Here is a 14,862-nt window from a genome sequence, read left to right on the forward strand (position 1 = left end):
CTCACCCCATCACAAAACCTTATTCCTCATCATTCCAAGATCACTCCATCATACCACCTTATTCCTCATCATTCCATGATCGCTCTGTCATACCACCTTATTTCTCATAATTCCATCTTACCCCATCATGCTACCTTATTCCTTACCATTTCAGTCTCACTCCAACATACCACCTTATTCCCGATCATTCCAAAATCACTCCATCATACCACCTTATTCCTCATCATTCCATCTTACCCCATCATGCTACCTTATTCCTCATCATTTCACCCTCACTCCATCATACCACCTTATTCCTCACCATTTCACCCTCATCATACCACCTTATTCCTATTCATTCCATATAACCCCATCATACTACCTTATTCCTTTCCATTCCACCCTCACTCCATCATACCACCATTTTCCTCACCATTCCACCCTCACTCCATCATACCACCTTATTCCTCATCATTCTATCTCACCCCATCATGCTACCTTATTCCTCACCATTCCACCCTCACCCCATCACACCACCTTATTCCTCATCATTCCAAGATCACTCCATCATACCACCTTATTCCTCATCATTCCCTCTTACCCCATCATGCTACCTTATTCCTCATCATTTCACCCTCACTCCATCATACCACCTTATTCCTCATCATTCCATCTCACCCCATCATGCTACCTTATTCCTCATCATTCCAACACTCCATCATACCACCTTATTCCTCATCATTTTATATTACCCCATCATGCTACCTTATTCCTCATCATTCCATCTCACCCCATCATGCTACCTTATTCCTCATCATTCCACCACTCCATCATACATCCTTATCCTCACCATTCTATCTTACCCCATCATGCTACATTATTCCTCATCATTCAATCTCACCCCATCATGCTACCTTATTCCTCACCATTCCACCCGTACTCCATCATACCACCTTATTCCTTACCATTCCACCGGCACTCCATCATATCACTTTATTCTGCACCATTTCACCATCACTCCATCATACCACTTTATTCCTCATCATTCCACTGTCACTCCATCATACCACTTTATTTCTCATCATTCCTTCTCACCCCATCACTCTACCTCATTCCTCATCTTTCCACCATCACTCCATCATGCTACCTTATTCCTCACCATTCCACCCGCACTCCATCATACCACCTTACTCTGCACCATTCCACCCTCGCTCTATCATTTCACCTTATTCCTGACCATTCCACCATCACTCCATCATACTACTTTCTTCCTCAACATTCCACCTCACTCCATCACTCTACCTCATATCTCAACCCTCACTCCATTATATCATCTTATTCCTAATCATTTCAGCCTCACTCCATCATTCCACCTTATTCCTAATTGTTCCCTCACTCCATCATACCACCTTATTCCTCAGCATTCCACCCTCACTCCATAATACCACCTTATTCCTTAGCATTCCACCCTCACTCCATCACACCACCGATTCCTCAGCATTCCACCCTCACTCCATCGTACCACCTTATTCCTCATCATTCTATAATCACTCCACCCTACTCCCTTAACTCATCTCTCCACCCTCACTCCATCATACCACCTTATTCCTAATCATTCCACCCTCACTCCATCACACCACCTTATTTCTAATCATTCCACCCTCACTCCATCATACCACCTTATCCTTAGTCATGACACCCTCACTCCATCACACCACCTATTCCTGAGCATTCCAGCCTCACTCCATCACATCACCAATTCCTCAGCATTCCACCCTCACTCCATCATACCACCTTATCCCTCATTATGGCACCCTCACTCCATCATACCACCTTATTCCTAATCATTCCACCCTCACTCATCACACTACCAATTCCTCAGTATTCTCCCCTCACTCCATCATACCACCTGATCCCTCATCATTGCACCTGCACTCCATCATACCACCTTATCAGTCATAACTGCTCCCTCACTCCACAATACCACCTTATCCCTCATCATTGCACCTGCACTCCATCATGCCACCTTATCCCTCATTACTGCACCCTCACTTATTCATACCACCTTATCCCTCATCATGGCACCGATGTGTGCAAAGAAGAAAACAGGAAAAAAAAAATCACACAACTCACTCCATCATATCACTTTATCCCTCAGCATGGCACTCTCACTCCATCATACCACCTTATTTCTAATCATTCCACCCTCACTCCATCATACCACCTTATTTCTAATCATTCCACCCTCACTCCATCATACCACCTTTTTCCTCAGCATTCCACCCTCACTCCATCGCACCACCCATTCCTCAGCATTCCACCCTCACTTCACCATACCACCTTATTCCTAATCTTTCCACCCTCACTCCATCACACCACCTTATCCCTCATCATTGCACCTGCACTCCATCATACCACCTTATCCCTCATCATGGCACCTTCACTCCATCATACCACCTTATCCCTCATCATGACACCCTCACTCCATCATACCACTTTATCAAACATCACAGCACCCTCACTCCATCATACCATCTTATCCCTCATCATGGCACCCTCACTCCAACATACCACCTTATACCTCAGCATTCCACACTCACTCCATCACACCATCTTATTCCTCAGCATTCCAGCCTCACTCCATCACACCACCTTATCCCTAACCATGGCACCCTCACTCCATCACATCACCTATTCCTCTGCATTCAACCCTCACTCCATCATACCACCTTATTCCTAATCATTCAACCCTCACACCACCAATTTCTCAGTATTCCACCCTCACTCCATCATACCACCTTATCCTCATCATTCCACACTCACTCCATCACACCACCTTGTCCCTCATCAATGCACCTGCACTCCATCATACCACCTTATCCCTCATCATTGCACCTGCACTCCATCATACCACCTTATCCCTCATCATGGCACCCTCACTCCATCATACCACCTTATCCCTCTTCACTGCACCCTCACTCCATCATACCACCTAATCCCTCATCACTGTACCATCACTCCATCATACCACCTTATCCCTCACCATTCCACCTTATCCCTAATCACTGCACCCTCACTCCATCATACCACCTTATCCCTCACCATTCCACTCTCACTCAATCACACCATCTTATTCCTCAGCATTCCAGCCTCACTCCATCATACCATCTTATCCCTCACCATTCCATTATCCCTTCCCATGAAATCTTTATCATTCCATTCTAGACCCTTACATTTATTCCTCTATTTATCATTCCATCCTAGACACTAACATTTATTCCTCTATTTATCATTCCATCCTAGACCCTAACATTTATTCCTCTATTTTCATCGATGTATGCTCATTACCAATTATTATCACATCTTCTTCTCCAATATTGAATTAACAATTTATTCATATCCATTATTTTTGCTCTAAGTAATTCATCATTCATCTCTTCTATCGCACAGTCTTTGCATCTCACTTTATTTTAGCATCATCATTTGTAAATTCCTAGAAGTAGTATAAGACAAAGAACTGACACATCGCCTGGGCAAAGGAAAACAACTTTCTCACCATTGTGTCATTATTATTTTGGCAAAATCAATATGCACCAGAACGCAACCTATCCAATCACTAGCAACTATGGGGTTGACGCGGAGACGTACCTTTTACCCGATTTACCTACAACTCTGCACTATATTGGCTATTCAACCGGAATTATATTGGTCATATAACATGTATATTGCTTGAGTCAACTCTGCAGTAAAGAGGTGCATTATATTTGTTTAGTACAATTGAAATAATAATCCCTTTGCATACGTCATGTAATTCCTTACCTATCTGCGGGAGATAAGTTTCTCCGCCTTCGTCACCTGTCTTTTTTACGCCCCTTGATTTAAGATAAAACTTTATACATGTTTGATATATTCCCTGTAATTTCAAGGAGAAAAAATATCCAGGCATGGAGCCATGAATGTATTCTAGATCTGAAGGTCAAAGCAGGAATCTGAGCACTCTAGGTCACCAGAACTCATACATAAACATTAAAATCCACTATAAAAGGGAATTTATTCTAGTAACTATTTATAGAATGACCGTAACATCTATTAATGTGCTTTCTGTTGTAATATGCAAAACATCACCAGCTCAATTCCTCTGCTTTCCAACCTGGAACAATCAATAGAGAAACTGTATATGTCTCTGCTGGCTCCTGAGTTCAGTCTTTAGCTGCCTAATCCAGAATTTCCACATTAACGGAATAGATCGGAATATAATAATGAGTTTCCAGTACCAAACACAAAGTCCAATACTCAACTCGGGCACTACGGTATACAATTACTCCTTAACGTGATGCTGAAAGCAGCACATCAATAAGGGCTATTAATAGACAATCAATAGTCTTTATTTAGTCATTATTCTTCACATCATAAACCAGAAGATGTTTCTTCATGTAATGATAGCATTATCCAAAGGGATTGATCTGTTTTTAATTATATCAAACGAGCATCTCTCTTTGTTTGAGCATCACATCTCTGAGCAAATGTATGGATTCTACCTCCAGATAGTCCTGATACTTTGACCGCTGCGGGAACTCTTGCGAGTCTTCCCGTATTTTTAAAGCAGCAATCATTTTAAAGGCAAAACCAAGCTGGTTTTGCCTTAAAAATGATTGCCGCTTTAAAAATATGGGAAGACTCGCGGGAGTTCCCGTAGAGGCTGCAGCCCGCAGCCTATTATTAATGGACCTAAAAAGTGTGAGGAGCATCAACAGAAGGGCGACGTGGTAGGGCAATCATGAGAAAAGTGTGGGCGGATCATGGGGGTGGTTTATGTTGTCTCCAACAGGCTTCTTAAAATCCTGGGATGAATATTATATATTAGTGGAATATAACAACATGGCAGTGTATCTGAGTTACAGCCTCAACGGCTGCTTATATTTGTCAGTGCCTGAGTTAATCACTGAACCTGTCCCTTATAAACATTTAACGAATCTGCTCATTTAGGGCTTAATTATTTCCATGGAAACGCTATACAGAGGGGATTGTTAAGGCTACGGCTGCTCTAGGAGTATTAGGCGGAAATATGGTAAAAAAAAACCTTTAGATACAAACATGGATGTCAGAGAGCAATATGCAGTATAAAACAGTCAAAGGCCTTGTGTATAATGAGAGGTACTGAAGTAGGGGGCGTAACCAGCATGTGGGGGGCAAGGTGAGGTAAAAATAAACAGACAACGGGTCAAACAGAAGCATGAAGGGAATGCATCATTGCAGCGAATCGTTTACCTCGCAGCATATAAAAGTGGAATCCAAGTGATATCTATTTTGTTTATGTTGACTAGATAAAGTATAAATTGCAAGATTTGGGGCTATTTAAGTCTCTATATCAGACTTTAGGAACTAAGGGGAAATGTAATAGCCTGCGCGGTGCAGGCCTCTGCGAGTTTTTCCAGCTACTCTGGTCGATGTTTTAAAGGGGCACTCATTCAAAATGCAAATTCAACCTAGTTTCGCCTTTTACATGATAGCCCCTTTAAAATATCGTCCACAAGTCTCTGGAGTTTGAACTCCACGCAGTAGTGACATATCCAACAATAATTCTCCCTCTCTCTAATTTTAAAAAGCTAATATTCAAAAACACCAAATAACTCTCCTTCCTACGAATTATAATAACTGAGTATTCAAATACACCAAACAACGCTCTTTTCTACAAATTCTAATAACCAAATATTGTAATAGACCAAATAACTCTCCCTTCAACTAGTAGAACCACAAGCTCTATAGCGTTACTCACCCCAGTGGTCATTAGGAGGCTGAATGGATGGCTGTAGTGTGAAAGACTACAGGGACCATGACAGAGACCAATGGGGGTAGCTCCTTATCCGCATTAGGGGAATATTATTGGGGAAATATAGCTCTCGGGCAGAATTCACATGTCACAGATTGAGGTCTATTTATCAAATAATATTTGCGGCATATCCCCTGTAAATATTAAGGATCCACCGAATGTATGAAGAAGGGGCCGCAACAGATATCTCCATATCTGCAGCAGTTCCTCCATTATGGTCAGCAGCCGCAGTCCGCGTAGGTTTATATAGGGGCTGCGAAGCTGTTAGATTTACCAAGTGGAGCTTGGCCCCGGCAGCTAACAACATCTGAAGATGGCGTTAGCCGCTGCAACCTACTGGCTACATAACGCGGAAATTGCAATGGCAGCCGCACACACATGGTCACCTGACCGCGCATGCTCCGAGCAGCCCCAGCTCCCAAAGGAGAAGTGAATTGATCGCTTTTGAGATAATTTTTACCTTCTTACACATCCCAGCGGGCGACTAATGATACATCAGGAAGATGTATAATTTCTTATTGCTGCGAATAGCCGATAATTAGTAAATATGCCCCTCAGTCACCTAAATTCCTATGTCTAGCAAGGAATAACACGGTTCATTTCTCTAGCATTTCAATCAAATCAAATTTATGTTGTAAAATAATAGAGTGGAAGAGGGGATTCAGTCTGTGATCCTCTTCCATCAGACGTTCCCCCTACTTATTCTCGGTGGTGCACTGTGATCATCTTGACGAACACCTACCTGTAATTAACCGGCCAGCGCACCATCCACATGCGATGATACGATAAGGAGGTGACAGAGAAGCAGGTGACCAGGCTCAAGGTGTAGAATGTAGAGACAAACACTTTGCAGACCCCTTCGTTCCACTCATAGTCTGAGTGCTGCCTTCTGAGCTGGACCACTGAGTACATGGTGATGGGTATGGCCACATTAAGAATATGGGTTCCAGCCAACGTGCAGATTAAAAATTCCAACGGCTTCCATTTCTTCTGTTTGGCACTTATACTGAGAATCCCCCAGGCGTTAGCGAGTAGTGAGATCCCGGAACATATCAGCCAAGCGACCGCGTTGTTGTGCAGTCTCTGCTCATCATTCATGGTGGAGGGTGAAGGCACCATCAGGGGGAGACAGTTGCGGATCAGATCTGGAGATCAGCAATGACATTAAATGCATCTTCTGGTAGAATGAGACTAGCAGTGGTATGTTCTGAAAAATAAGAGTGCATCCATTGTGGCTCGAGAACCTGCAACGAAGAAAAAAAAAATGATGAAGAATATCCTTTCCTCCCCTGACCTCTCCCCCTCTCTCCTCACCCATATCTCCAACTGTCTCTCTACTATCTCTTCCTGGATGTCCCAGCGCTTTCTTAAACTTAATGTCTAAGACTGAGCTGATCATTTTCCCACCCTCCCGAATAACCTCACTTCCCACAATTTCTTAATCAATTGACGGCACAACTATCTCCTCTAGCTCCAAAGTGCGCTGTCTTGGAGTTATCCTGGACTCCTCCCTCTCCTTCAAGTCACACATTCAGCACCTCAGATAGTTCTGCCGTTTCCACCTCAAAAATATTTCCAAGATCAGACCATTTATCACCCAGGTGGCAACTAAAGCCTTCATCCACTCACTCATCATCTCCAGATTGGACTACTGTAACCTTCTCCTATCTGGGCCCCTAGACTCCCACCTCCCATTCCATACTGTCCTCAATGCTGCTGCTTGGCTCATCTTCCTCTCCAAAACATTCTACATCTGCCTCTCCCTCTCCTACAAGCCCTACACTGGCTCCCCTTCAGAAAAAGGTTCTTACACTCACTTACAAAGCCCTCACCCAATACTCTCCCATTTACATTTCTGAATTAATCTCCCTTCACACGCCTCTCCCGCCTCTCCTGCCAACTGATTACTTCATCCCACTCCTGCCTCCAAGATTTTGCCTGTGCTGCTCCCTACCTCTGGACATCTCTCCCTCTCACTATTAGACTCTCCACCTCTCTACAAAACTTCAAATGGGCTCTCAAGACCCACTACTTCATCAAAGCCTTCCAGCTCTCATCCTAACCTGCTGCTACATCTACCTTCCTCCCTGTCCACCCCATCTGTGTCACTCCTGTTTGTCTGCCCCTCTCCATTAGAATGTAAGCTATCATGAGCAGGGCCCTCTACCCTCTTGTGTTTCTCCTTACTTATACTGACATCTACTCCTGACTCCCCACTTGGGCACCTATCACTTGCTTGCTTATGCTCTATTGCTTATTTGAGTGTTATTATCGCTAATGCAGCAATGTACATAAACCTTGTCCTGCATTGTCTTGTACTGTAAGTCACTGGTTTCTTGATCACTTATTTATGTACTTTGTAACTTTGTAAGGCGCTGCGGAACACTTGTGGCACCATATAAATAATGGACAATAATAATATTAAAATACAGAAGCATTTTCTATTAACTTAAAGCTCCACTCCAGTTAAAAAAAAAAATCTCCAGTTCATAATAAGATGGTCTAGCATCAGTATTGCTGCCTGGTGTGGAAAACATTGTTAGCTTCCTGTGCTGCATTTGACTGTGCGAACGTGCGATCTGAGTGGGTATAAAATCATACTGGTACTGTAGGTTGCTTGGCCATCGATAATCAGCAATCCATCTGTGAATTGGTGGAAATTCAACATGTACGAAATCCCCGACTTGCCGATTCTGACCTACAGTAGAATGATCTATGTAGAGGTTAACCTCCTCTACAATATAGAGTTCTACAGGGAGTTCGAAAAGTCCCTCCGCAGTGACTGTGTGCTAAGTGTTTGACAGTCCAAAATTCAAATAGGGGAGCCGCACCAACTGCCAGTGAGTCCTGGTCGGCGATGTTTGGCAGAATTTAGGGTGGCAGTTGGTGTGGCTCCCCTATTTGGACTGCTCTGCAGCCCCACCTCTGGAGCTGCCACTGTCTGAATTTCCCAACTCCCTGTATTAAGGTTCTGTTCCATTGTGTCAGAGTCAGAATGCCTACTACAAACTTCTTCAAAAGTGGAGACACACGGACAAGCAGAAGATGAAGTTGGTACACCTAGACCGTATAGGCAAGTTTAAAGTTGGAAGGACAGTATCTAAGCCATCAAATAACCAATATGAGCATGAAAACTATAACAACAAACCAAAGTCAGAACCGATGCAGGAAGATTGTGGTGTCACAGGCACCACTATATGATACAAAAGGCATACAATACAAACTGTAAAACGAAAACTCAGGTGTGACGTTACTCTATCAACATACGGAGTAAAGTTTGAAACCGGTTCTACTGGGAAGCGCACAGCTTTGCAATTTCTTATAGTTCTCCATCTGAATGTAACTAATCTGAAGAGCTTTTCTGCAGACACTTGTCTGGAAGCCTAAAGCCTTAAACATCAGTCTAAACACCTTTCGCTCAAAGTACAAAATGTAATAAAACGGTGACTCACCCGATCGTGGGCTTCATAACACAGCAGACGGAAATAACTCAAACGCTCTGATACTTATGTCAAGTGACCTTTACATTTTAATAATCACTTTCTGCCATCATGCTAAAGGCCCACTCCATGCATAATCTGTTAAACACCTTCTCTGAATAGAAAATACATCCTGTCTGTAAGTAGCATGTGCTGTAATTTCTTGCTATTTTACACCAGAGGGACAATAAAAAAGTATAGGGATGGATTCAGAGATGTACGCTACTGCAATCGCAGCTGAGATTATGAACGGTTCGCAATTGCTAATGTTTCCATAGCTTACCTGGGACACCCACTACGGCCTTCTCAGATCCGTCCGATGTCGCGCACCAGCGCAAACATCGGAAACATCTCCTCTGACGTGCTGAGAGCTCTCATGCTGAGAAGGAGGAGATGGCAGTGGCTAATTTATACACGCCAATGTAACAGCGTTTAAATGGTCAGACACGCCTGTGTTTGCCTAGCCACTCCCTGTTACCTCCCCCAAACGCCGACTACCTCTCACTCACTTTGCAATTGAATCCTGTGTGAGCGTAGTCGCAAAAAAAACACAGCATGTGCGCAATGCATCTTACACGCATGCTCAATGGCAAACAATCGCTCGATCTGCGTAAATATCAGCATTGCGTATATCTCTGTATCAGGCCCTAGTCATGATTCATCACAGACCCTTGGCATAGCTAGGTCCCAGGACTCCTTTGCAACATTTGAGTAGGGGACCCTATAACTTGCTTACACCCCTCCAGCTCACAGTTTACAAGTACGCAGAGCCAGCCCTAGGCATAGACAAACTAAGCAAATGTCTAGGGCATTTGGAATACCTAGGGGCATTCGAGCCTGCCTAGGGCCGGTGGAGGTTTGGTGCAGGCACGGCCGGGGCACCTGCTGCTGGCTGGGCAGAGACTCTGGCAGCTGCTACGTAGCGTCCATGATCAAGTTCAGCTGACAGTTCTGATCGGGCCTGGCAGCAGCTAGCAGTGAGCGTACAGCAGTGGAACAGCTTGCAGCAGTTCTCAGGGGCAGAGCCCCTGGACGGCGACTAGTAGTCAGCGCCAGGTGGGCTCTGAGGTATCACACAATCAGAATGAGCTACTGCGCATGGGCAGAGGCTCATTCAGGACTATAAGTAAATGGCAGCGGGAGAGCTGCTGCACCCAACAGCTCCTCCCATGGGCCTTTGCGGAGCTCGCAGTAGTGAGTCACACCTCACGGCTCTGGGCTCCACCTCCAGCAGTCATCACACAGAGCTGCGGCCTGCCAGCTTGAAATGGGAAAAGCGGGCCTGCCGCCGGCGGCTTGCTGTGCCTTGGGCCAGACGGCACTGCAGGCTACGCTCAAGTAAAGTAAGTTTGGAACTGGGAGAGGGCCGGGGAGCTGTGGTGCTCACTACTGGGAGAGGGGTGGTCTACTGGATAGGGGTGGTGGGTGATGATACCGTGCTGTGCTGGCCAAACCCCTTTTCAGGATCCCACGGGGAGGGGGGCACCACCCAAAATCTTGCCTAGGGCACTAATTTGGTTAGGGCCGGCTCTGCAAGTACGTAGCTTCAGCTTGAGATAATAATATATTGGGCCTGGGTCTGAGTCGGAAATGTGCATCCCGCTTTCTCCAGCAATCTGCGCATGCGCCACAAAAAGAAATGGCAGACTGCGCATTCGCTGCACCATGCAAAGGCATCTCAATAGAGGATGCAAGAGCGGCCGGTTCGCTCCGTGTGACGCCAAATCCCTCTCTATGGGTATTTCTGAGTGCCAACTGGGTGGCTACCTTGAGAGCATACAGAAAAATCCTCTTTATGGGGGTCTCGAGGGCGTGTAGTGGGTGTGCAGCCAGACGTCTGTGCTAGTTTGAGGCGCACGTATGGAGAAGGGACATCTGTTTGTGACAGAGGCCATATTTGTCTACTCATGGGGCAACCAGAAAGTCAGTATGTATGACAAAAACACATTCTTTATACTGCACCCTGGAGATTCCCTATGACAGCCAAACACAGCTACACTACGCCTGTGCTGGCATCCGCACTCGCTCAGAAATACACAGCAGGAAGCTCTGGAAAATTTACCTGCATCGCTGCAACCCTCCTCCGATGCAAGATCGGCTAATTTAATACATCTGGTGCGATCCGTGTCATTGGCATATCCTTCTACCCACAGATTATTATACTATTAGGTGTCACGTATGTGGTATCCTACGCTGTTGTATTTACATTTAGAACAGTGCTGGAGTGCGGCATGTAGTCAAAATGACGACATTTAATAGGTCGACGTATGCAGAATGTGAACATGTTCCCAAACTACACCAGTGAAATTCTGCACCGACTGGCAGCGAGGGTTAGGCTGCATGGAGAGATTAGGGTTAGGCTGCATGGAGAGGTTAGGGTTAGGCTGCGGGAGGAGAGGTTAGGGTTAGGCTGCGGGAGGGGAGGTTAGGGTTAGGCTGCATGGAGAGGTTAGGGTTAGGCTGCGGGAGGGGAGGTTAGGGTTAGGCTGCATGGAGAGGTTAGGGTTAGGCTGCGGGAGGGGACGTTAGGGTTAGGCTACGGGAGGGGAGGTTAGGGTTAGGCTGCATGGAGAGGTTAGGGTTAGGCTGCATGGAGAGGTTAGGGTTAGGCTGCGGGAGGGGAGGTTAGGGTTAAGCTGTGGGAGGGGAGGTTAGGGTTAGGCTGCATGGAGAGGTTAGGGTTAGGCTGCATGGAGAGGTTAGGGTTAGGCTGCGGGAGGGGAGGTTAGGGTTAGGCTGCGAGAGGGGAGGTTAGGGTTAAGCTGCGGGAGGGGAGGTTAGGGTTAAGCTGCAGGATGGGAAGTTAGGGTTAGGCTTCGGGAGGGGAGGTTAGGGTTAGGCTGCGGGAGGGGAGGTTAGGGTTAAGCTGCAGTAGGGGAGGTTAGGGTTAGGCTGCGAGAGGGGAGGTTAGGGTTAAGCTGCAGGATGGGAAGTTAGGGTTAAGCTGCAGGATGGGAGGTTAGGGTTAAGCTGCGGGAGGGGAGGTTAGGGTTAAGCTGCGGGAGGGAAGGTTAGGGTTAAGATGCAGTAAGGGAGGTTAGGGTTAGGCTGCGAGAGGGGAGGTTAGGATTAAGCTGCGGGAGGGGAGGTTAGAGTTAAGGTGCACTAGGGGAGGTTAGGGTTAGGCTGCGGGAGGGGACGTTAGGGTTAGGCTACGGGAGGGGAGGTTAGGGTTAGGCTGCATGGAGAGGTTAGGGTTAGGCTGCATGGAGAGGTTAGGGTTAGGCTGCGGGAGGGGAGGTTAGGGTTAAGCTGTGGGAGGGGAGGTTAGGGTTAGGCTGCATGGAGAGGTTAGGGTTAGGCTGCGGGAGGGGAGGTTAAGGTTAGGCTACGGGAAGGGAGGTTAGGGTTAGGCTGCGAGAGGGGAGGTTAGGGTTAAGCTGCGGGAGGGGAGGTTAGGGTTAAGCTGCAGGATGGGAAGTTAGGGTTAGGCTTCGGGAGGGGAGGTTAGGGTTAGGCTGCGGGAGGGGAGGTTAGGGTTAAGCTGCAGTAGGGGAGGTTAGGGTTAGGCTGCGAGAGGGGAGGTAAGGGTTAAGCTGCAGGATGGGAGGTTAGGGTTAAGCTGCGGGAGGGGAGGTTAGGGTTAAGCTGCGGGAGGGGAGGTTAGGGTTAAGATGCAGTAGGGGAGGTTAGGGTTAGGCTGCGAGAGGGGAGGTTAGGATTAAGCTGCGGGAGGGGAGGTTAGAGTTAAGGTGCACTAGGGGAGGTTAGGGTTAGGCTGCGAGAGGGGAGGTTAGGATTAAGCTGCGGGAAGGGAGGTTAGGGTTAAGCTGCAGGATGGGAGGTTAGGGTTCGGGAGGGGAGGTTAGGGTTAGGCTGCGAAAGGGGAGGTTAGGGTTAAGCTGCGGGAGGGGAGGTTAGGGTTAAGCTGCATGGGGACGTTAGGGTTAGGCTGCATGGAGAGGTTATGGTTAGGCTGCGGGAGGGGAGGTTAGGGATAGGCTGTGGGAGGGGAGGTTAGGGTTAGGCTGCGGGAGGGGACGTTAGGGTTAGGCTGCTGGAGGGGAGGTTAGGGTTAGGCTGTGGGAGGGGAGGTTAGGGATAGGCTGTGGGAGGGGAGATTAGGGTTAGGCTGCATGGGGACGTTAGGGTTAGGCTGCATGGAGAGGTTAGGGTAAGGCTGCGGGAGGGGAGGTTAGGGTTAGGCTGCATGGGGACGTTAGGGTTGGGCTGCATGGAGAGGTTAGGGTAAGGCTGCGGGAGGGGAGGTTAGGGTTAGGCTGCATGGGGAGGTTAGGGTTAGGCTACGGGAGGGGAGGTTAGGGTTAGGCTGCTGGAGTGGAGGTTAGGGTTAGGCTGCGGGAGGGGAGGTTAGGGTTAGGCTGCAGTAGGGGAAGTTAGGGTTAGGCTGCGAGAGGGGAGGTTAGGGTTAAGCTGCAGTAGGGGAAGTTAGAGTTAGGCTGTGAGAGGGGAGGTTAGGGTTAAGCTGCAGTAGGGGAGGTTAGGGTTAGGCTGCGAGATGGGAGGTTAGGGTTAAGCTGCGGGAGGGGAGGTTAGGGTTAAGCTGCAGGATGGGAGGTTAGGGTTAGGCTTCGGGAGGGGAGGTTAGGGTTAGGCTGCGGGAGGGGAGGTTGGTGTTAGGCTGCGGGAGGGGAGGTTAGGGTTAGGCTGCGGGAGGGGAGGTTAGGGTTAAGCTGCAGTAGGGGAAGTTAGTGTTAGGCTGCGAGAGGGGAGGTTAGGGTTAAGCTGCGGGAGGGGAGGTTAGGGTTAAGCTGCGGGAGGGGAGGTTAGGGTTAAACTGCAGGATGGGAGGTTAGGGTTAGGCTTCGGGAGGGGAGGTTAGGGTTAGGCTGCGGGAGGGGAGGTTATGGTTAGGCTGCATGGAGAGGTTAGGGTTAGGCTGCGGGAGGGGAGGTTAGGGTTAGGCTGCATGGAGAGGTTAGGGTTAGGCTGCGGGAGGGGACGTTAGGATTAGGCTACGGGAGGGGAGGTTAGGGTTAGGCTGCATGGAGAGGTTAGGGTTAGGCTGCATGGAGAGGTTAGGGTTAGGCTGCGGGAGGGGAGGTTAGGGTTAGGCTGCGGGAGGGGAGGTTAGGGTTAAGCTGCGGGAGGGGAGGTTAGGGTTAGGCTGCATGGAGAGGTTAGGGTTAGGCTGCGGGAGGGGAGGTTAAGGTTAGGCTACGGGAGGGGAGGTTAGGGTTAGGCTGCGAGAGGGGAGGTTAGGGTTAAGCTGCGGGAGGGGAGGTTAGGGTTAAGCTGCAGGATGGGAAGTTAGGGTTAGGCTTCGGGAGGGGAGGTTAGGGTTAGGCTGCAGTAGGGGAGGTTAGGGTTAGGCTGCAAGAGGGGAGGTTAGGGTTAAGCTGCAGGATGGGAGGTTAGGGTTAAGCTGCGGGAGGGGAGGTTAGGGTTAAGCTGCGGGAGGGGAGGTTAGGATTAAGCTGCGGGAGGGGAGGTTAGGGTTAAGCTGCAGGATGGGAGGTTAGGGTTAGGCTTCGGGAGGGGAGGTTAGGGTTAAGCTGCGGGAGGGGAGGTTAGGGTTAAGCTGCATGGGGACGTTAGGGTTAGGCTGCATGGAGAGGTTATGGTTAGGCTGCGGGAGGGGAGGTTAGGGATAGGCTGTGGGAGGGGAGGTTA

The 14,862-nt window shown here is 47.9% G+C and overlaps 1 protein-coding gene across 1 annotated transcript in view; it reads right to left on the minus strand.

The window, feature by feature from the left end:
• The window catches only part of GPR153 (G protein-coupled receptor 153), a 119,113-nt gene that overhangs the window by 41,608 nt on the left and 62,643 nt on the right, over positions 1–14,862 (minus strand). The window contains exon 3 of the mRNA XM_088447719.1: positions 6,552–7,053. Within this exon, the coding sequence (XP_088303845.1) occupies positions 6,552–6,928 (377 nt within the window). The 5' untranslated portion in view covers positions 6,929–7,053. The remainder of the gene's footprint in view (positions 1–6,551; positions 7,054–14,862) is intronic.

The sequence above is a fragment of the Taudactylus pleione genome, unplaced genomic scaffold, assembly GCF_031769625.1.
Source record: "Taudactylus pleione unplaced genomic scaffold, aTauple2 ptg000437l, whole genome shotgun sequence".
NCBI lineage: Eukaryota > Metazoa > Chordata > Amphibia > Anura > Myobatrachidae > Taudactylus > Taudactylus pleione.